Source organism: Rhinoraja longicauda, chromosome 36, assembly GCF_053455715.1.
Source record: "Rhinoraja longicauda isolate Sanriku21f chromosome 36, sRhiLon1.1, whole genome shotgun sequence".
Lineage (NCBI taxonomy): Eukaryota > Metazoa > Chordata > Chondrichthyes > Rajiformes > Arhynchobatidae > Rhinoraja > Rhinoraja longicauda.
Genome location: NC_135988.1, coordinates 3,188,615 through 3,212,308, shown reverse-complemented (window position 1 = coordinate 3,212,308; position 23,694 = coordinate 3,188,615). Strand labels below are relative to the sequence as shown.

The 23,694-nt window shown below is 46.2% G+C and overlaps 1 protein-coding gene across 1 annotated transcript in view; it reads right to left on the bottom strand.

The window, feature by feature from the left end:
- gpat2 (glycerol-3-phosphate acyltransferase 2, mitochondrial) overlaps window positions 1–15,498 on the bottom strand; it is a 69,512-nt gene extending 54,014 nt beyond the window's left edge. Inside the window, exons 1-4 of the mRNA XM_078429033.1 lie at window positions 15,433–15,498; window positions 11,095–11,217; window positions 9,891–9,964; window positions 520–627 (exon numbers count right to left, since the gene is read on the bottom strand). Of these exons, the coding sequence (XP_078285159.1) occupies window positions 520–627; window positions 9,891–9,964; window positions 11,095–11,217; window positions 15,433–15,498 (371 nt within the window). The remainder of the gene's footprint in view (window positions 1–519; window positions 628–9,890; window positions 9,965–11,094; window positions 11,218–15,432) is intronic.
- Between the last annotated feature and the right edge of the window lie 8,196 nt (window positions 15,499–23,694).

The following is a 23,694-nucleotide window of genomic DNA, read 5'->3' as shown; positions in this document are numbered from 1 at the left end:
GGTTGGACACGTTAGAGGCAGGAAACATGTTCCCAATGTTGGGGGAGTCCAGAACCAGGGGCCATAGTCTAAGAATAAGGGGTAGGCCATTTAGAACGGAGATGAGAAAAAACTTTTTCAGTCAGAGAGTTGTAAATCTGTGGAATTCTCTGCCTCAGAAGGCAGTGGAGGCCAATTCACTGAATGCATTCAAGAGAGAGCTAGATAGAGCTCTTAAGGATAGTGGAGTCAGGGGGTATGGGGAGAAGGCAGGAACGGGGTACTGATTGAGAATGATCAGCCATGATCACATTGAATGGTGGTGCTAGCTCGAAGGGCCGAATGGCCTACTCCTGCACCTATTGTCTATTCATATATTCATAATATATGCACTACTCCTGTCTATTGTTTATTCATATATTCATATATTCATAATATATGCACTACTCCTGTCTATTGTCTATTGTATCCCATTCAAAAGCAGCAAAGAGGACAAAAAGAAAGATAATAGAACAATACTCTTGTGGAAATGGCGCTCACCTGGGACTGTTGATGATCTTGTGTTGCAAAGGAGGTACGTCGGGGTAAACCTTGCGCTCAGCAAGAAACAGGATGTAGCAGAGGCGTCGAGCCAGCCACCCTCGGTACCTGCAGGAGCACAGCGGCAATAGCTCAAGAGCATCATTGTGCCAGGCATCAACAGTGACACAGCTCGTAGAGACACTGCCTAACGGCACCGGACACCTGGGTTCATCAGGAGGGTCATAAGTAACAGGAGCAGAATTAGGCCATTCGGCCCATCAAGCCTACTCCACCATTCAATCATGGCTGATCTATCTCTCCCTCCTAACCCCATTCCCCTGCCTTTGCCCCATAACCTCTGACACCCGTACTAATCAAGAATCTATCTATCTCTGCCTTAGCACCAGACCATCTTTCCAAAAATCTCATTATTTTCCAACTGAGCAGGGAGGTTCTGCTGCAGTTGTAAAGGGCATTGGTGAGACCACACCTGGAGTATTGCGTACAGTTTTGGTCTCCTAATCTGAGGAAAGACATTCTTGCCATAGAGGGAGTACAGAGAAGGTTCACCAGATTGATTCCTGGGATGGCAGGACTTTCATATGAAGATAGACTGGATAGACTCGGCTTGTACTCGCTGGAATTTAGAAGATTGAGGAGGGATCTTATAGAAACCTACAAAATTCTTAAGGGGTTGGACAGGCTAGATGCAGGAAGATTGTTCCCGATGTTGGGGAGGTCCAGAACAAGGGGTCACAATTTAAGGATAAGGGGGAACTCTTTTAGGACCGAGATGAGAAAGTTTTTTTTCACACAGAGAGTGGTGAATCTGTGGAATTCTTTGCCACAGAAGGTAGTTGAGGCCAGTTCAAATATAATTAATTCCACGAGCCACACAGTTTAAGGACAACTGTAGGTGGGTATAAGAAAATAACTGCAGATGCTGGTACAAATCGATTTATTCACAAAATGCTGGAGTAACTCAGCAGGTCAGGCAGCATCTCGGGAGAGAAGGAATGGGTGACGTTTCGGGTCGAGACCCTTCTTCAGACTGATGTCGGGGGTGGGACAAAGGAAGGATATAGGTGGAGACAGGAAGATAGAGGGAGATCTGGGAAGGAGGAGGGGAAGGGAGGGACAGAGGAGCTATCTGAAGTTGGAGAAGTCGACGTTCATACCACCGGGCCGCAAACTGCCCAGGCGAAATATGAGGTGCTGCTCCTCCAATTTCCGGCGGGCCTCACTATGGCACTGGAGGAGGCCCATGACAGAGAGGTCAGACTGGGAATGGGAGGGGGAGTTAAAGTGCTGGGCCACCGGGAGATCAGTTGCGTTAATGCGGACCGAGCGCAGGTGTTCAGCGAAGCGATCGCCGAGCCTGCGCTTGGTTTCGCCGAGATAAATAAGTTGACATCTAGAGCAGCGGATGCAATAGATGAGGTTGGAGGAGGTGCAGGTGAACCTCTGTCTCACCTGGAAAGACTGTTTGGGTCCTTTGATGGAGTTGAGGGGGGAGGTAAAGGGACAGGTGTTGCATCTCGTGCGGTTGCAAGGGAAAGTGCCCGGGGTTGGGGTGGTTTGGGTAGGAAGGGACGAGTGGACCAGGGAGTTACGGAGGGAACGGTCTCTGCGGAACACAGAGAGGGGAGGGGATGGGAAGATATGGCCAGTGGTGGGGTCCCGTTGTAGGTGACGGAAATGTTGGTGGATGATATGTTGGATCCGCTGGCTGGTGGGGTGGAAGGTGAGAACGAGGGGGATCCTGTCCTTGTTGCGAGTGGGGGGAGGGGGAGCAAGAGCGGAGCTGCGGGATGTAGAAGAGACCCTAGTGAGAGCCTCATCTATAATGGAGGAGGGGAAGCCCCGTTTTCTGAAGACCGAGGACATCTCGGAAGCCCTAGTCTGAAACACCTCATCCCGGGCGCAGATGCGGCGTAGATGGAGGAATTGGGAGTAGGGGATAGACTTTTTGCAGGGGACCGGGTGGGAAGAAGTGTAGTCCAGATAGCTGTGCGAGTCAGTGGGCTTGTAGTAAATGTCCGTCACTAGTCTGTCTCCTGTGATGGAGATGGTGAGGTCCAGAAACGGGAGGGAGATGTCAGAGATAGTCCAGGTATATTTAAGGGCAGGATGGAAATTGGAGGTGAAGTGTATGAAGTCAGTGAGTTCTGCATGGGTGCAAGAGGTAGCACCAATGCAGTCGTCGATGTAGCAGAGGTAGAGTTCGGGGATGGGGCCAGTGTACGTCTGGAACAGGGATTGTTCGACGTACCCGACAAAGAGGCAGGCGTAGCTAGGGCCCATGCGAGTGCCCATAGCTACGCTTCTGGTTTGGAGGAAGTGGGAGGAGTCAAAGGAGACTCCTTTATAGGTGGGTATTATCTCCTCATTGTCTATGAGTAATTAATTAAAACTTATCTTAAGGTATCCCTTGGTCCTTCTCTGAAGTATATAAGTTGTGATGGGCTCTGTTTATTATATCCAGGCGGTGGGTTCCCCAGGCTGTGCTCATGAAACAGTAATCAAGTACCACCCGTACTTGCATGTTCTCCCTGTGATCACGTGGGTTCCATCTGGGGGCTCCGGTTTCTTCCAACTTTCCAAAAGTATGGGTTAGTAGGTTAATTGGCCTCTGTAAATTGTCCCCTAGTGTACAGATGATTGGTAGAATCTAGGGGGAGTTCAAGAGAATGAGGGAACAATTTTTTTAACGGGATGGAGGTAAGATTATTGTCAATGGGTGGTTGACGCTCAGTGCAGACCTGATGGACCGTACGGCCCTTCCACGCTGCATCTCTCTGAGGCTTCATCCATCGTCAGCTTAGTGCTAAACGGGTAGAATAGGAGGCCAAATGTACACTGTACAACATCAGGTTATACACACAGGGAAGGATATCACATACTAACAACATAAAAACCATGAAACGCCACAAAGCGCTGGAGTAACTCAGCGGGTCAGGCAGCATCTCTGGAGAACATGGAGAGGTGATGTTTTTGGGTTGGAACCCTTCTTCATTGATTGTCGGGGTGGGAAAGAAAGCAGGAAGAGAGGAGGGGCTGGACAAAGCCTGGCAGGTAATAGGTGGCTACAGGCGAAGGTGGTGAAGGTGGTGTTTGACAGACAGATGGTTAGACAAAGGCCAGATATAAAAAGGCAGAAAGTGTGAGACAAAAGAACTGGAGTTGTAAATTGTGAAGCTGGTGGAAGGGATGTAGGTGGAAGGGAAGGAGTGAAATAAGCACAGGTTTAGGAGAGGCACAGGGGTGAGGGGAGGGGGAGGGGGATGAACGGAAAGAAAGGAGGGGGAGGTTTAAGTTACCTCAAATGGGAGAATCCATACCGTTGGGGTGGAAGCTACCCCAAGCGGAATATGAGGTGGTGTTCCTCCAGTTTGCAAGTGGCCTCACTCTGGCAATGGAGGCAGCCTAGGACAACTAGGCCAGTGCAGGAATGGGAAGGGGAGTTAAAATTGTTGGCAATCGGGAGATCCAGTAGGCCTTGGCAGACCATGCACAAGTGTTTGGCGAAACGGTCGTCGCAACCACAGAGGTGTGTACTGAGCCCCACCCTCTACTCCCTCTTCACGCTCGACTGTGTTCCTGCATTCGCCACCAACACCATCGTCAAATTTGTGGATGACACAACGGTGATCGGGCTGATCTGCAACGGCGATGTATCAGCTGACAGAGCAGAGGTGCAGAACCTGGCGAGCTGGTGCTCGGAGAACAACCTGTCCCTGAACACAACTAAGACCAAGGAGCTAATGATCAACTTCAGAAGGTCACAGAATGCGGAATACGCTCCAGTCTTCATCAACGGGGACAGAGTGGTGAGAGAGTCCAGCTCCAGGTTTCTGGACACACACATTTCAGAGGACCTCACATGGTCCACTAACACCGCTGCGTTAGTCAAGAAAGCACAGCAACGGCTGTTTTTCCTGAGAGCGCTGAAGAAGGCTAGTCTGCCCCAACAGTTACTGATGACCTTCTACCGCTGCACCACAGAGAGCATACTGACATACGGCATCTATGTTGGTATCTCAGCTGCACGGCAGGAGAGCTCTTCAGCGGGTCATCTACAGAGCGCAGAGGATCATTGGGACACAGCGGCCAGCCCTGGAGGACATCTACATCGCACGCTGCCTCAGGAAAGCCACCAGCATTTACAAGGACTCCACACACCCGTGCCACCATCTGTTTGAACTACTTCCATCTGGCAGACGTTACAAGGCCTTCTACGCTCGCACCTCCAGACTAAGGAACAGCTTTATTCCTAGAGCTATAGCTGCTCTGAATCGAACCTGCTGAGAGCCCGCCATGATCTGTCTCTGCCCCCAGGGTCATCTGGCACAACTGACCCTGCATGAACCTTTTTGCACTTTACTCTGTTTCCTTTTCCCCCCCCTCCTTTTGTTGTTTTTGTTTTTGCCGTGTTTTATTTATTTTATAGCATGGATGTGGAAGTGGCATTCTTAATCTCGTTGTACTTGTACAATGACGATAAAGATATTGTATTGTATGTATTGTCTACGCTTGGTCTATCCGATGTACAGGAGGTCACACCGGGAACATCAGATTCAGTAGATGAAGTTAGAGGAAGTGCATGTGGACCTCTGTCTCACCTGGAAGGACTGCTTCAGTCCCTGGAAGGAGGCAAGGTAGGAACAGTTGTAATATCTCTCTTCCAGTTCCCTTCCTCCCCTCCCCCTTACAATCAGCCTCAAAAAGGGTCCTAACCTATCCACATACCCCAGAGATGCTGACCCAGAATTACTCCAGCACTTTGTGTCTTTTTTTGTAACCCAGCATCTGCAGTTCCTTGTTTCACATTAAAAAAAACATTAATTGGCATGAATGATACTAGATTAATAATATCTTTAGTTAAACATATCTCCAATGTAACTTGTTTAATTTGTCGTTACAAAGCAGCAAAATTGAACCATCCGTTCTGCATGATCCTACAGTAGTCACTAGAGTTGTCAGATAAAGCAGTCTGTAACACGATGACAGCAATCTATTCAAAGTGCTACATGCTTCCAATGCACATCAATGCCATTAAAATGCCACAAGCAAGGCTGGATTGCCAGAATTATGTTCAGTTCTGGGCACCGCGTGATAGAAAAGATGTTGTCAAGCTGGAAAGGGTATAGAGAAGATTTACGAGGATGTTGCCAGGACTAGAGGGTGTGAGCTATAGGGAGAGGTTGAGTAGGCTGGGACTCTATTCCTTGGAGCACAGGAGGAAGAGGGGTGATCTTATTGAGATGTATAAAATCATGAGAGGAATAGATCGGGTAGATGCACAGAGTCTCTTGTCCAGAGTAGGTGAATCAAGGACCAGAGGTTGAAAGTGAAGGGGAAAAGATTTAATAGGAATCTGATGGGTACATTTTTCACACAAAGGGTGGTGGGTGTATGGAACAAGCTGCCAGAGGAGGTAGTTGAGGCTGGGACTATCCCAACGTTTAAGAAACAGTTAGACAGGTACATGAATAGGACAGGTTTGGAGGGCTATGGACCAAACATTGGCAGGTGGGACTAGTGTAGCTGGAACATGTTGGCCGGTGTGGGCGAGTTGGGCGGAAGGGCCTGTTTCCACGCTGTATCAATCTATGACTCCAGGACACTGGCTTCACTGCCCAGTTACTGAACAAGGCCTCATGCAATGTCTCCAGTGCAGTGCGATATCACCCAATAACTAGAGTCAGAGCCAAACTGCATGGAAACAGGCCCTTCCTCCCATCCTGCCCATGCTGACCAAGATGACCCATCTACACTTGTCCCACCTGCCCATATTTGGCCCATATCTCTCTAAATATTTCCTATTTTAAGAAAGGAGGGAGAGAGAAAACGGGTAATTATAGACCAGTTAGTCTGACATCAGTGGTGGGGAAGATGCTGGAGTCAATTATAAAAGACGAAATTGCTGAGCATTTGGATAGCAGTAACAGGATCATTCCGAGTCAGCATGGATTTACGAAGGGGAAATCATGCTTGACAAATCTACTGGAATTTTTTGAGGATGTAACTAGGAAAATTGACAGGGGAGAGTCGGTGGATGTGGTGTACCTCGACTTTCAGAAAGCCTTCGACAAGGTCCCACATAGGAGATTAGTGGGCAAAATTAGAGCACATGGTATTGGGGGTAGGGTACTGACATGGATAGAAAATTGGTTGACAGACAGAAAGCAAAGAGTGGGGATAAATGGGTCCCTTTCGGAATGGCAGGCAGTGACCAGTGGGGTACCGCAAGGTTCGGTGCTGGGACCCCAGCTATTTACGATATACATTAATGACTTAGATGAAGGGATTAAAAATACCATTAGCAAATTTGCAGATGATACTAAGCTAGGGGGTAGTGTGAATTGTGAGGAAGATGCAATAAGGCTGCAGGGTGACTTGGACAGGTTGTGTGAGTGGGCGGATACATGGCAGATGCAGTTTAATGTAGATAAGTGTGTGGTTATTCACTTTGGAAGTATGAATAGAAAGGCAGATTATTATCTGAATGGTGTCCAGTTAGGAAGAGGGGATGTTCAACGAGATCTGGGTGTCCTAGTGCATCAGTCACTGAAAGGAAGCATGCAGGTACAGCAGGCAGTGAAGAAAGCCAATGGAATGTTGGCCTTCGTAACAAGAGGAGTTGAGTATAGGAGCAAAGAGGTCCTTCTACAGTTGTACCGGGCCCTGGTGAGACCGCACCTGGAGTACTGTGTGCAGTTTTGGGCTCCAAATTTGAGGAAGGATATTCTTGCTATTGAGGGCGTGCAGCGTAGGTTCACTAGGTTAATTCCCGGAATGGCGGGACTGTCGTATGTTGAAAGGCTGGAGCAATTAGGCTTGTATACACTGGAATTTAGAAGGATGAGGGGGGATCTTATTGAAACATATAAGATAATTAGGGGATTGGACACATTAGAGGCAGGAAACATGTTCCCAATGTTGGGGGAGTCCAGAACAAGGGGCCACAGTTTAAGAATAAGGGGTAGGCCATTTAGAACGGAGATGAGGAAGAACTTTTTCAGTCAGAGAGTGGTGAAGGTGTGGAATTCTCTGCCTCAGAAGGCAGTGGAGGCCAGTTCGTTGGATGCTTTCAAGAGAGAGCTGGATAGAGCTCTTAAGGATAGCGGAGTGAGGGGGTATGAGGAGAAGGCAGGAACGGGGTACTGATTGAGAGTGATCAGCCATGATCGCATTGAATGGCGGTGCTGGCTCGAAGGGCTGAATGGCCTACTCCTGCACCTATTGTCTATTGTCTATTGTCATGTGTTTTAAATGTTATTATAGTACTAGCTCAATCATCTCCTCTAGCTGCTCGTTCTATAAACCCACCACCCTCTGTTTGAAAAGGTTGCCCCTCGGGTTCCTATTAAATCTTTCCACTCTTACCTTAAACCTGTGTTCTCTGATTCTTTATTCTCTTACTTTGGGTAAAAGACTCTGTGCATCTACCCTATCTATTCTCCTCATGATACTATACTCCTCTATAAGATCATCCCTTATCCTCCTGCGCTCCATGGAATAAAGTCCTAGCCTGCCCAATCTCTCCCTGTAGCTCAAGCCCTCAAGTTCTGGCAACAACCTCGCAAACCCTCTCTGCACTCTATCCAACTTAACAACATCGATCCTGCAGCAGTGACCAAAACTGAACACAGTACTCCAAATGTGGCCTCATCAAAGTCTTGTGCAACTGTAACATAATATTCCAACTTCTATACCTAATAAATAGACACAAAATGCTGGAGTAGCGGGACAGGCAGCATCTCTGGAGAGAAGGAATGGGTGATATTTCAGGTCGAGACCCTTCTTCAGACGTATACTCAATAACCTGGCTGATGAAGGGACTGTTGTCCCTAGTGTGCTGCAAGCTTTCTAGACCATCCTATGTATCTGTGCTGCCATTTTCAAGGAACTAAGAGAACACTCTGCACATAATGGAAATATGAAGCATTCGTGGACAAACAATGCCAACTCCAGTTTAAATTCCATTTTGGAGGACAAAGAACCAAGAATGACAACGTTCATCATCATCCAAGAATCTAGAACCTTTGCTCTCAGGATTTTAAATTTGTGCAGGCTATTAATAATTGCATTTGATGACGGTGGCTAGAAGTCACGTTGCAAAAGATGTTACAATGCCATCAGTATACTGTAGAGGAGAGAACTACACGTGCGAGCTCACTGTTATTTTCTCAATCTATCTCTGGAGCTCAGACATTGGGAATCATAGGACAGTACGGCACAGGAGCTTGTCCTTTGGCCTCAAAGGTATTTATTCACAAAATGCTGGAGTAACTCAGCAGGTCAGGCAGCATCTCAGGAGAGAGGGAATGGGTGACGTTTCGGGTCGAGACCCTTCTTCAGACTGCTGTCAGGGGGGCGGGACAAAGGAAGGATATAGGTGGAGACAGGAAGATAGAGGGAGATCTGGGAAGGAGGAGGGGAAGAGAGGGACAGAGGAACTATCTAAAGTTGGATCTGCGCCTCCATCTTCTGCAAAATCTAACTTTAGATAGTTCCTCTGTCCCTCTCTTCCCCTCCTCCTTCCCAGATCTCTCTCTATCTTCCTGTCTCCACCTATATCCTTCCTTTGTCCCGCAACCCCCTGACATCAGTCTGAAGAAGGGTCTCGACCCGAAACGTCACCCATTCCTTCTCTCCTGAGATGCTGCCTGACCCGCTGAGTTACTCCAGCAATTGTGAATAAATACCTATGATTTGTACCAGCATCTGCAGTTATTTACTTATAGGTCCTTTGGCCTGAACTGTTTGTGCCCAACATGATGCCAAGTTAAATTGCTGTCATCTGCCTGTTCATGATCCATGTCCCTCTATTCCTTGCACATCCAGGTGCCTGTCTAAACCCCACTTGAAGGCCACTCTCGTACCCATCTCCACCACTGCTCCTGGCAATGTGGTCCACATCATTTAAGAGCATGGCGCAGCGGTAGAGTTGCTGCCTTACAGCGCTTGCAGCGCCGGAGACCCGGGTTCGACCCTGACTACGGGTGCTGTCTGTACGGAGTTTGTACGCTCTCCCCATGACCGCGTGGGGTTTTCTCCGAGATCTTCGGTTTCCTCCCACACTCCAAAGACGTACAGGTGTGTAGGTTAATTGGCTTTGTATGAGTGTAAATTGTCCCTAGTGTGTGAAGGATAGCGTTAGTGTGCGGGGATCGCTGGTCAGCGCGGATTCGGTGGGCCGAAGGTTTCCTTGCAGTCTCTCTAAACTAAAGCACAGAAAGTTGCACGAAGCTCGCTGAGGGGGTGTGAGCGTGACAAAATAACCACAAACTCCTCAATGACCTTACCACCCACCCGTCATTTCAACTTCACTGCCGCCAAAGTAAAAACCAACAAAGTTGTCTGTAACCGCACGATCAACCTACCTTGTTTGCTTCTCAGTCACAAGAATAGCATTCCGAAATCCCAGCAAGGGTAAGTAATTATGGAAAAGCAAGCCCTGGAATAACAAGATAATTTTACTGTAGGAAGCTGCATTTGAAAAATGAAGGCAAAGAAGGCAGGAGGGTTATAGAGGGTAATGCACTCAAACTATGAAAACTATAGAGGGTAATGCACTCAAACTATCAGACGAGAAACTAAGGCAGTGATATTTGAATCACATGTGGTTAAAGTGCACATAGTCAGATTTTAATAAAGTCCATTTTTATACATTTTGGTTTCACAACGCCCAAAACGCCAAGACACTGCAGAGTGGTGGTGGTGGAATTTTTTCTTCTTTTTTTTTTCCTCTCCCTCTCCCTCTCCCTCTCCCTCTCCCTCTCCCTCTCCCTCTCCCTCTCCCTCTCCCTCTCCCTCTCCCTCTCCCTCTCCCTCTCCCTCTCCCTCTCCCTCTCCCTCTCCCTCTCCCTCTCCCTCTCCCTCCCTCCTCCCCACCAATGACTCAATCTACACTTCACACTGCCGCAGAGAAGCAGCCAACATAATAAAAGACGTGTCCCACCTCGATCACTTCTCCGTCTCCCTGCTCCCATCGCTACAAAGGTACAGGCACTTAAGCTTAACTCAGGAACAGCTTCTTCCCCCCCTGTTGTCCGGTTTCTGAATAAGCTAGGATGCCGCCTGATTCACCTCTACCTCATTGTGGACTTTGGCCTTTGCTTATGATGTGGTGCGCCACAATGCTGAGAACTATATTCTGCACTCTGTATCTTCCCCTTTGCTCTACCTATTCTACTTGAGTTTGGCTTGATTGTATTTATATATAGTATTATAAGAAAATAACTGCAGATGCTGGAACAAATCGAAGGTATTTATTCACAAAATGCTGGAGTAACAGCAGGTCAGGCAGCATCTCAGTCTGAAGAAGGGACTTGACCCGAAACGTCACCCATTCCTTCTCTCCTGAGATGCTGCCTGTCCCGCTGAGTTACTCCAGCATTTTGTGTTTATATAGTATTAGCTTACTTAATTGGCTAGCAAGCAAAACAAACTTTTCACTGTTCCTTGGTACACGTGACATTAATAAACCTAGACCTCCGTGCCACAGATTCTCCAGTAGACTAATGAGCTCAAAATGCTATGCCAGGCCCGGGCTATAGTTCCCAATAAGCAACACGTTTCTATTACCCAGCTTTGTGGAGCACAGATGTAGCAGCAACGGCCTACGAATGGTCGGGTATTCCCCAAGAGATTAATACCTCCAGATGGTAGGCCTAAAGTTGGTATAGATAACACGCCCGCGTGATTCACCTAGGACCAAAAGAAAAAGAGTAGTATTCTGTAGTATTGCAAATTTAGAACATTTCCTTTTCTTAAGATGTGTTGTTCACATGTATTCTAGTTCCTTTGATAACAATAGACATTAGACAATAGGTGCAGGAGTAGGCCATTCGGCCCTTCGAGCCACCACCGCCATTCAATGTATGAGAAAATAATTGCAGATGCTGGTACAAATCGAAGGTATTTATTCACAAAATACTGGAGTAACTCAGCAGGTCAGGCATCATCTCAGGAGAGAAGGAATGGGTGACGATTCGGGTCGAGACCCATCTTCAATGTGATCATGGCTGATATATATATATATTCCTTTATTCGTCCTACACTGGGGAAATTTACCGAGATGGATAGCTCTCTTAAAGAACGTTGAAAATATTACGTGTAGGAAAGAACTGCAGATGTTGGTTTAAATCGAAGATCGACACAAAATGCTGGAGTAACAGAGGGACAGGTAGCATCTCTGGAGAGAAAGAATGGATGACCTTTCAAGGTCGAGACCCTTCTTCAGACTGATGTTAGGGGAGTGGGCGGGACAGAGATAACATGTAGTCGGAGACAGTAAGACTGGTCGGAGAACTGGGAAGGGGAGGGGATGGAGAGAGAGGGAAAGCAAGGGCTACTTGAAGTTAGAGAAGTCAATGTTCATACTGCTATTATATCTCTGGGATAAAACGTGGTCGTAGAGTGCAGGAGGAATCACAGACGGGGAACAATGAGAGAGGATGTTGCTGAACTCTCGTCGGAGAGATGAGGAAAACTTCTTCAAATTAGAAGGTAGACACAAAATGCTGGAGTAACTCAGTGGGTCAGGCAGCATCTCGGGAGGGAAGGAAAGGGTGACGTCTCAGGTCGAGACCCTTCTTCAGTCTGAAGAAGGGTCTCGACCCGAAACATCACCCATTCCTTCGCTCCCGAGATGCTGCCTGACCCGCTGCGTTACTCCAGCATTTTGTGTCTACTTTTGATTTAAACCAGCATCTGCAGTTTTTTTTGCCTTCTTCAAAGTAGACATACCTTGAGGAGATTTCGCAGTGGAGCAAACAAAATGTATAGGAAAGAACTGCAGATGCTGGTTTAAATCGAAGATAGACACAAAATGCTGGAGTAACATATTTCTGGGTTAAAACATTGAAAATATTACAGTACATTTCAGAATGCATTCATTCCTATTATTTCCGTTTAGATAAAAGCTTTTTATAGACAATAGACAATAGGGGTGCAGGAGGAGGCCATTCGGCCCTTCGAGCCAGCACCGCCATTCAATGTGATCATGGCTGATCATTCTCAATCAGTACCCCGTTCCTGCCTTCCCCCGTACCCCCTGACTCCGCTATCCTTAAGAGCTCTAATCTAGCTCTCTCTTGAATGTAGATAACTGATCAGTATAGATAACTGATAATACATGTGCCTTGTTATAGAAAAGTACTGCTGAAATACGAGGGCAGTATAGTGGCACAGCTGGTAAAGCCACTGCCTCATGGCGCCAGAGACCCAGGTTACATCCTGACCTCGGGTTCTGTGCGTGTGGAGTTTGCACGCTTTCCCTGTGACCATGTGGGTTTCCTCTGGGTGCTCCAGTTTGCTCGCACATCCCAAAGATGTGCAGGTGTGTCGGTGAATTGGGTCTCTGTAAATTGGCCTTGAACGTGCGGGGAGAAAGTGGGATAAGAAGGATCTAGTGTGAACATGTGATTGACGTTGGGCTGAAGGGCCTGTTTCCATGCTGTATCTTCCAACGAATCAAAAGATTCTTCTCCCAAACTAGCCTGATGAAAGTTTACGTACACAAAGCATCTCAGCTCAAAAGCTTCATTATCTGTTGATTCAAATTCAAAATGAATATTATTTGTAGCCTCAACTACAACATACTCCATAATTATCAGTAACAAGGAAATCATTTCAGTCCCAGTGAAGTCAGTGATGAAACTGAAGGAAATGCAAAACAAAGATTAACTCTTTAAACCTTTAAATTAGTGAATCGATTCAGTACCTCCTCCAAATCTGATATTTCCTCCTTGTTTAGGAAGGAATTAGCTTTGGAGGAGGTACTGAAGAAGGATCTCAACCCAAAACGTCACCCATTCCTTCTCTCCAGAGATGCTGCCTGTCCCGCCGAGTTACTCCAGCATTTTGTGTCTATTTTCCTTCTTATTCAAGGTTCTCTACACCTGAAGCACCACATCCTCACTTATGTACTCCAATTGACTTGTGATAAAGATTAATATTCCATTTGCCTTTCAGATTTATTCATTGCATTCAGTGTTATCTTAAAGCAGCTTACATACATAAATACTTACACTGCATAAATACTTAAATCACTTTCAGTCTCCACTGCACCTAGTTTCTATTAGGAAAATATTCAGTTCTCCCCAGGGTAAAGTGATTACATCTTTCTTTCCCATTTCAGCTCCTTAGTAATTCTTACTCCCATGGAATATGCACCGATCAGCCAAAACATTATGACCACCGACAGGCGAAATGAATAACATTGATTATCTTGTTACAATGGCACCTGTCAAGGGGTAGGATATATTAGGCAGCAAGTGAACAGTCAGTTCTTGAAGTTGATGTGTTGGATGCAGGAGAAATGGGCAGGAGTAAAGACCTGAGTGACTTTGACAAGGGCCAAATTGTTATGGCCAGACGACTGGGTCAGAGCATCTCTGAAACGGCAAGGCTTGTGGGGTGCTCCCGGTCAGCAGTGGTGAGTACCTACCGACAGTGGTCCAAGGATAGAAAGTTGGTTGACAGACAGAAAGCAAAGAGTGGGGATAAATGGGTCCCTTTCAGAATGGCAGGCAGTGACTAGTGGGGTACCGCAAGGCTCGGTGCTGGGACCGCAGCTATTTACAATATACATCAATGACTTGCATGAAGGGATTAAAAGTACCATTAGCAAATTTGCCGATGATACAAAGCTAGGTGGCAGTGTGAACTGTGAGGAAGATGCTATGAGGTTGCAGGGTGACTTGGACAGGTTGTGTGAGTGGGCGGATGCATAGCAGATGCAGTTTAATGTAGATAAGTGTGAGGTTATCCACTTTGGTGGTAGGAATAGGAAGGCAGATTATTATCTGAATGGTGTCAAGTTAGGAAAAGGGGACGTACAACGTGATCTGGGTGTTTTAGTGCATCAGTCACTGAAAGGAAGCATGCAAGTACAGCAGGCAGTGAAGAAAGCCAATGGAATGTTGGCCTTCATAACAAGAGGAGTTGAGTATAGGAGCAAAGAGGTCCTTCTGCAGTTGTACAGGGCCCTAGTGAGACCGCACCTGGAGTACTGTGTGCAGTTTTGGTCTCCAAATTTGAGGAAGGATATTCTTGCTATTGAGGGCGTGCAGCGTAGGTTTACTAGGTTAATTCCCGGAATGGTGGGACTGTCATATGTTGAAAGACTGGAGCGACTAGGTTTGTATACACTGGAATTTAGAAGGATGAGAGGGGATCTTATCGAAACGTATAAAATTATTAAGGGGTTGGACACGTTAGAGCCAGGAAACATGTTCCCAATGTTGGGGGAGTCCAGAACCAGTGGCCACAGTTTAAGAATAAGGGGTAGGCCATTTAGAACAGAGATGAGGAAAAACTTTTTTAGTCAGAGAGTTGTGAATCTGTGGAATTCTCTGCCTCAGAAGGCAGTGGAGGCCAATTCTCTGAATACATTCAAGAGAGAGCTAGATAGAGCTCTTAAGGATAGCGGAGTCAGGGGGTATGGGAGAAGGCAGGAACGGGGTACTGATTGAGAACGATCAGCCATGGTGACATTGAATGGTGGTGCTGGCTCGAAGGGCCGAATGGCCTTCTCCTGCACCTATTTTCTATTGTCTATTGTCTATTGAGGAGGGACAAACCACAAACCTGCGCCCAAGGCTCATCGATGCGCGAGGGCAACGAAGGCTATCCCGTCTGGTCCGAACCGACAGAAGGTCGACTGTGGCACAAGTCACATTTTAATGGTGGTCACGGGAGGAATGTGTCACAATACACAATGCATCGCACCCTGCTGCGTATGGGGCTGCACACGGAGGACCAACAGCATATTAGGCAGGTGGTCATAATGTTTTGTCTCATCAAGGTCATAATGTTTTGGCAGATCGGTGTATGGTGGTATAATATACAATGCTGAGAAACAGCAACTTCTAACCATTATCCTTCAACACATTAGGACCTGCATAAAGAATAGCTTACTTTCTTGATGAATTTGGTGGATTCCTTTGGAACAAACTCCTCATCGTTATCTTCCTTCAAAGCCATGGTATCAGCCTAAACGAGGACAATTTACTGAAAAATAGTTAATTATGGTTATAAATCTGCAATTAATAAAAGAGTAACTTGAAACGTTCTCATGTTCCAAGGTTCTAGGTGGGATGGCATGTTGGACCAGGTGGGAAGACATTTACACTCACGATGCCTTGGGAAAACAGCCAACATAATCAAGGACCTTCTTCACCCCAGTTATTCCCGCTTCTCCCTCCTCCCACCAGGCAGAAGATACAAATGCTTGAAGGAATGTATCGCCATCTTTGAGAACAACTTCTGTCGTCTCTGTTATCAGGTTGCTGAACAGTCCTTTGATAAGCTCGGGTGTAGTCCCAATCTTCCAACCTATCTTATTGTGGACTGTGGATCTATACTTTACTCTTACATCAAGTCAAGTCAAGTTTATTTGTCACATACACATAAATGTGCAGCGAAATGAAAGATTACCCACAGTCCAACAACAAGAGCAATAAAAATAAGCAATAACACACACAATCAAACAAAAAGAAACATCCATCACAGTGAGTCTCCTCCAGTCACCTCCTCACTGTGATGGAAGGCCAGAATGTCCTTTTCTCTTCCCTGCCGTCTTCTCCCGCGGTCAGGCTGTTGGAGTTGCCACGTTCCAGGCCGCGTTATACAAAAGCCGCGACTTTTTGGTTCCGTACACAAAGGATACTTAATATGTTAATACCTGACACCAGATTGCAATTTCTCAGTTGTGCATGAAAAAGGACACACGGATAACGACAGTGAATGTGATACTAGCAAATACAGGCTGGTGGCTTCCGAATGCCGCATGTGTCAAGGTAAGGACAATGAATATGTTGACAACTGATACCAGTGACATCCTCTGAACTTCGCACACAGTGGAGTTCAAAGGTAGTGACAACAAATGTGTTAAGAGCAAGTCTGTGTGCATAATGGTAATGACAGTGTGTCTGTTAAATAAAAAATAGCAAATACTATCTGCTCTGGTGAAGCAGAGTTCAAGGGTAGGGAAAATGAATATGTTAAATAACAGACACTAACTGGCAGCTTGGTTTAATGTATTAATAATTTGTACACCTCAATAGCGTTTGGGACTTCGACAGTCTATACCCTGGATGTTGGTTCCTGAATTCCCAGCAATTGGTACATCCTCTCTGCATCTATTCTATATTGTTACATTTGCATAGGTTTCTATGAGACTCCTCTTCAATGTCCTGAATTCCAAGCATCACAGGCATGGATGGCCCAGTCCCTCCTCTTTAGTCTGCACCACCATCAGCCAGGTGATACTTCGTTTCATTCACTCAATAACATGAACAATCTTCTTCAGATAAGCAGACCAAAACAACACTCAAATCTCCATATAAGGTCACACAAGGCCCTATAAAACTACAGGGAGACATCCTTGTTCTTACTTTAATCCTATTGCAAACATACCATTTTCCTTCTTCACTGCTTGCCACATCTGAAAGCTTCGCATGGCACAATGCCCGAGACCTGTGGAATTCTCTGCCTCAGAAGGCAGTGGAGGCCAATTCTCTGAATGCATTCAAGAGAGAGCTAGATAGAGCTCTTAAGGATAGCGGAGTCAGGGGGTATGGGGAGAAGGCAGGAACGGGGTACTGATTGAGAATGATCAGCCATGATCACATTGCATGGTGGTGCTGGCTCGAAGGGCCGAATGGCCTACTCCTGCACCTATTGTCTATTGACCCGGGTTCCACCCTGACCTCAGGTGCTGTCTGTGTGGAGTTTGCACGTTCTCCCTCTGGGTTTTTCTACCGGGTGCTCCGCTTTCCTCCCACATCCAAAGAAGTCCAGGTTTGTCGGTTAACTGGCCTCTGTAAATTGCCGCTAGTGCGTGGGGAGTGGGGTAACATGGAACTACTGTGGACAGGTGATCGATGGGCGGTATGGATTCGGTGGGCCCGTTTCCATGCTGCACGTCTAAACTATAAACTAAAAAGCTTGCTTTCAATGACGGATTTACAAGGACATGTAGATCTCAGTGCATTCCCCTTTTCCCAATCTCTCACCATTCAGGTAACATAATACCGTACGGAACAGAACAACTTTCATATAGAGGGGTCTTGCCCCTGAACTCAATATCTACTCCTATCTTACTTTCATTTCAGCATGCACAATATGCAAGGTGCACTCACCTGAAGGTGATCAATAGGGGAATGGGCGCAGATGATATCTATATGTATTTTAGTGAGGCATTTAACAATGCCCCAATGGTAGGCTGATCCATAAGATTATCATGCAAGGGATTCACGGTGACTTGGGCTCATGGATTCAAAACTGGCTTACTCATAGAAATTAGAGGGCTAATGTGGTGGAAGGGAGTTAGTGTAGGAAATTCCATTCCCAATCTGACCTTTCTGTCCTGGGCCTCCTCCATTGCCAGAGTAAGGCCCAGCACAAATTGGAGGAACAGCACCTCATATTTCGCTTGGGTCGTTTACACCCCAGTGGTATCAACATTGACTTCTCTAACTTCAGATAGTCCGTGCTTTGCCTCTCTATCCCCTCCCCCTTCCCAGTTCTCCCACCAGTCTTGCTGTCTCCTACTACATTCTATCAGTCTGAAGAAGGGTCTTGACCTGAAACGTCACCCATTCCTTCTCTCCAGAGATGCTGCCTGACCCTCCAGCATTTTGTGTCTACCGTGGAAGGGAGGTGTTCTGACTGGAGATCTACAACCAGTGGAGTTTCTCAGGGATCAGTGCTGGGACCTCTTTTGTTTGTGATATATATAAATGACTTAGACATAAATGTAGATGAAGATAGACACAAAATGCTGGAGTAACTCAGCGGGTCAGGCAGCATCACTGGACTGAAGGAATGGGTGACATTTAGGGCCGAGACCCTTCATGACACTCTGATGTTGGGTCAGACTCCGATGAAGGATCTCGACCCAAAACGTCACCTATTCCTTTTCTCCAGAGATGCTGCCTCACCCGCTGAGTTACTCCAGCATTTTACGTCCATCTTTGGTGTAAACCTGCATCTGCAGTTCCTTCTTACAAATAAATGTAGATGAGTTAGTTAGCAACTTTGCAGACAAGATCAAGATTGGTGGATTTGCAAGCAGTGAGGAAAGCTCTCAAAGTGTACAATGGGATGAAGCTCAACCACACAATGTCTGGAGAAAAGGCAGATGACGTTTAATCTGAATAAATGTGAGCTGGTGCACTTTAGGAGATCGAATGTAAAACAAAGATATATGGTTGATGGCAAGACGTTTAACTGTCTTGACTTACAGAGGAAGATTTTTTCACACTCACACTGTCACAGGGAATGGAGGGATATGGATCAGGTGCAGGCAGATGAGATGAGTTATCTTGGTGTCATGTCCAGCATAGCCATTGTGAGCCAAAGAGCCTGTTCCCATGCGGTACTTCTCAAAGTTGCGCATACATTGAAAGTGGCTTCACAGGTGGATAGAGTGGTGATTCTTGCTATTGAGGGTGTGCAGCGTAAGTTTACTAGGTTAATTCCCGGAATGGCGGGACTATCATATGTTGAAAGACTGGAGCCACTAGGCTTGTATACATTGGAATTTAGAAGGATGAGAGGAGATCTTATCGAAACATATAAGATTATTAAGGGGTTGGACACGTTAGAGGCAGGAAACATGTTCCCAATGTTGGGGGAGTCCAGAACAAGGGGCCACAGTTTAAGAATAAGGGGTAGGCCATTTAGAACTGAGATGAGGAAAAACTTTTTCAGTCAGAGAGTTGTGAATCTGTGGAATTCTCTGCCTCAGAAGGCAGTGGAGGCCAATTCTCTGAATGCATTCAAGAGAGAGCTAGATAGAGCTCTTAAGGATAGCGGAGTCAGGGGGTATGGGGAGAAGGCAGGAACGGGGTACTGATTGAGAATGATCAGCCATGATCACATTGAATGGCGATGCTGGCTGGAAGGGCCGAATGGTCTCCTCCTGCACCTATTGTCTATTGTGAAGAAGGCCTTTGGAATGCTGGCCTTCTTCAGTCAGGGAATTGAGTATGGAAGTTAGAACTTTATGTTATAGTTGTGACAAACGCTGGTGATGCCACACTTGGGAGTATGGTGTTCAGTTTTAGTTATCCTGCGGTGAGAAAGATGCCATTAAGTTGGAAAGAGTGCAGAGAAAACTTATGATGGTGATGCCAGGACTCAAGGCCCTGAGCTGAAGAGAGAGGTTTGGGCAGGCTAGGACTTTATTCCAACGGAGCACAGGGAACTCAGAGGCGATCTTCTAGAAGTGTATAAAATTATGAGGGGAATAGTGAGAATACACATTCTTTGTTCCAAGGGGAAGGGGAAGCAAGATGTAAAGGTTTAAGGTTAGAGGGAAAAATTCAATAGGAACCAGAGGAGCATTATTTTCACACAGAGGATGGTGGGTATATGGAATTTATTTATTCGTGTCATCACACAACTCTTTGCCATTCGCGAGCAAATTTTAGTGCCACGTCGTTGGCCTCTGCAAGACCCTTTACAGTGCATGTGTCGTGCAGCATGTCACAGGTCAGGAGATGTTCCATAGTCTGGAGGCCCCGTCCACACTCACAGTCTGCGGCATCTTCAGTATATCCCCACTTCAGCACGTTGGATTTGCTCCTCCCCACGCCTGTCCCCAGTCTGTTGAGACTGTGCCAGGTTATCCACGGTTGGTCGGAACCTGGTGGGAGTTTCTCAGAGGGATTGATTGCCATGTGAATGTCTTCCGGAGATTTCTCTAGTCTCTCTTCCCAGAGTTTGAGCCTAAATGGTATATGGAATGAGCTGCCAGAAGTAGTCGTTGAGGCACATATACCAACATTTAACATTGGACTGTACATGGATAGGAAAGGTTGAGACAGATATTGTTAAATGGGATTAGCTGAGATGATGCATTTTGGTCTTAAAGCCTGTTTCCATACTTTGACTCTAAGGGTACGTCTCAAATGAAATTCTGCAGTGATATCCATCACCGAAAATGATGGTCTTAGAATGCGAGGGATTTTCCTTTGAATTCTGTGATCTCAGTACCATCACCTCTGCCAGGGATTTTTTAATGTAATTGTCAGTTCTACCCAAAGATACTACAGGAACAAGATAGACCACTCGAGCTTAAAAACCCGTAGTATGTCAAGGCACCATTTTAGTACGCAGAAACTTGCAGAAACATTTTAAAAGAAAAACAACAAAAATCTGTGAATTGATAGATGAGATATATTCTGCATTTTAATGGTATAATCACACATACTGTTCCCCCAAAACACTGATTACACTGCGAGAGGCATAGCAAACGGCGGGTTTTGCCTACTAAAATGGCTCCTTTGCGTACTACACTTCAGTATAGGCGATTTCAACGGAGTAGTCCATCTTGTTCCTCAAGTATCTTTGGTTCTACCTAACCTTGAGAGAGGACACAGGAGATCTGGTGCAATCAGCAGGTCAAGCAGCATTTGTGGGTTGAAAGGAATGGTCGACATTTCGGGTCAAAATCCTGCATCAGGACTGAGAGTGAATTTCTAATCTTTACAGGCTGCAGCTGATGGTTTACAAAAAAAGACATAAAGTGCTGGAGTAACTCAGCGAGTCAACCAGCATCTCCGGAGAAAATGGAAAGGTGACGCTTTGGGTCGGAACCTTTCTTCAGACTGACGTAATCTTGACATCTCATTCTCCTTCCTAGTCTTGATCTGGGTCCGAGAAATATACAGCATGGAAACAGGCCCTACAACCCAATGTATTCATACCAACCAAGTTGCCTCATGGAGCTAGTATAATTTGCTGTGCACGGCTCATAACCCATCAAACTCTTCCCATCCACATACCTGTCCAAGTGTTACCTAAATGCCACAATTGTTCATACCTCTGTATTGTACAATTGGACTGTTTCCCCAGGCAGCTCATTTCATAGAAGCACCACCCTCTGTGTGAGAAAAGCAGCCCCACAGGCCCCTTTTAAATCTTTCCCCTCTCATCTTAAAACTATGCCCTCTAGTTTTAGACCCTCCTTCTATTCATTTTATCGATCTGTGCCCTTCAGGATTTTGTAAGCCTCTAAGATTCCCCTCAGCCTCCAACACGCCAGGAAAAATTGTCCCATCCTATCCAGCCTCTCCTTATTACTCAAACCTTTCAGACGCGGTAAGACGCTCATATGTCTATTTTTGCACCCTTTCATAGAAACATAGAAAATAGGTCCTTTTATAATTTTATATGTCTCTATAAGATCCCCTATCATCCTTCTAAACGCCAGTGAATTCAAGCCTAGTCTTTTCGATCTTTCCTCATATGACAGTCCCGCCATCTTAGGGATCAATCTCGTGAACCTACGCTCCGCTGCCTCAATTACAAGGATGTCCTTCCTCAAATTAGGAGACCAAAACTGTACACAATACTCCAGATGTGGTCTTACCAGGGCCCTACATGATAGCATCACATTTGGAAAGTGGTGAAATCATCGGACAAAGTCAGCATGGATTTACAAAAGGCATATCATGTCTGACGAATCTTATAGAATTTTTCGAGGATGTAACTAGTAGAGTGGATAAGGGAGAACCAGTCGATGTGTTATATCTGGACTTTCAGAAGGCCTTCGACAAGGTCCCACATAGGAGATTGGTGTACAAACTTAAAGCACACGGTATTGAGGGTTCAGTGTTGAGGTGGATAGAAAATTGGTTGGCGGACAGGAAGCAAAGAGTAGGAATAAACGGGTCCTTTTCGGAATGGCAGGCAGTGACTAGTGGGGTACCGCAAGGCTCAGTGCTGGGACCCGTTATTTACAGTGTATATTAATGATTTGGACGAGGGAATTGAATGCAACATCTCTAAGTTTGCGGATGACACAAAGCTGGGTGGCAGTGTTAGCTGCGAGGAGGATGCTAGGAGGCTGCAGAGTGACTTGGATAGATTAGGTGAGTGGGCAAATGCATGGCAGATGCAATATAATGTGGATAAATGTGAGGTTATCCACTCTGGCGGCAAGAACAGGAAAGCAGAGTATTACCTGAATGGTGACCGATTAGGAGAAGGGGAGATGCAACGTGACGTGGGTGTCATGGTGCACCAGTCATTGAAAGCAAGCATGCAGGTGCAGCAGGCAGTGAAGAAAGCGAATGGTATGTTGGCATTCATAGCAAGAAGATTTGAATTTAGGAGCAGGGAGGTTCTGCTGCAGTTGTACAGGGTCTTGGTGAGACCGCACCTGGAGTATTGTGTGCAGTTTTGGTCTCCTAACCTGAGGAAAGAAGTTCTTGCCTTAGAGGGAGTACAGAGAAGGTTCACCAGATTGATCCCTGGGATGGCGGGACTTTCATATGAAGAAAGACTGGATAGACTGGGCTTGTACTCGCTGGAATTTAGAAGACTGAGGGGGGATCTTATAGAAACATATAAAATTCTTAAGGGGTTGGAGAGACTAGATGCGGGAAGATTGTTCCCGATGTTGGGGGAGTCCAGAACCAGGGGTCACAGCTTAAGGATAAGGGGAAAGTCTTTTAGGACCGAGATGAGAAAACATTTCTTCACACAGAGAGTGGTGAGTCTGTGGAATTCTCTGCCACAGAAGGTAGTTGAGGCCAGTTCATTGGCTATATTTAAGAGGGAGTTAGAAGTGGCCCTTTTTGCTAAAGGGATCAGGGGGTATGGAGAGAAGGCAGGTACAGGCTACTGAGCTGGATGATCAGCCACGATCATATTGAATGGCGGTGCAGGCTCGAAGGGCCGAATGGCCTACTCCTGCACCTATTTTCTATGTTTCTATGTTTCTATGTTTCCACAACTGCAGAAGAACCTCTTTACTCCTGTACTGAAATCCTCTCGTTATGAAGGCCAACATGCCATTAGCTTTCTTCACTGCCTGCTGTACCTGCATGCTAACTTTCAGTGACTGGTGTACAAGGACACCCAGGTCTCGCTGCACCTCCCCCTTACCTAACCTGACTCCATTGAGATAATAATCTGCCTCCTTGTTTTTGCCGCCAAAGTGGATAACCTCACATTTATCTATATTATACTGCAACTGCCATGGATCTGCCCACTCACTCAACCTGTCCACGTCACCCTGCAACCTCCTAACATCCTCTTTGCAGTTCACACTGCCGCCCAGCTTTGTGTCATCTGCAAACTTGCTAGTGTTACTTCTAATTCCTTCATCCAAATCATTAATATATATGATAAATAGTTGCAGCCCCAACACCGAGCCTTGCGGCA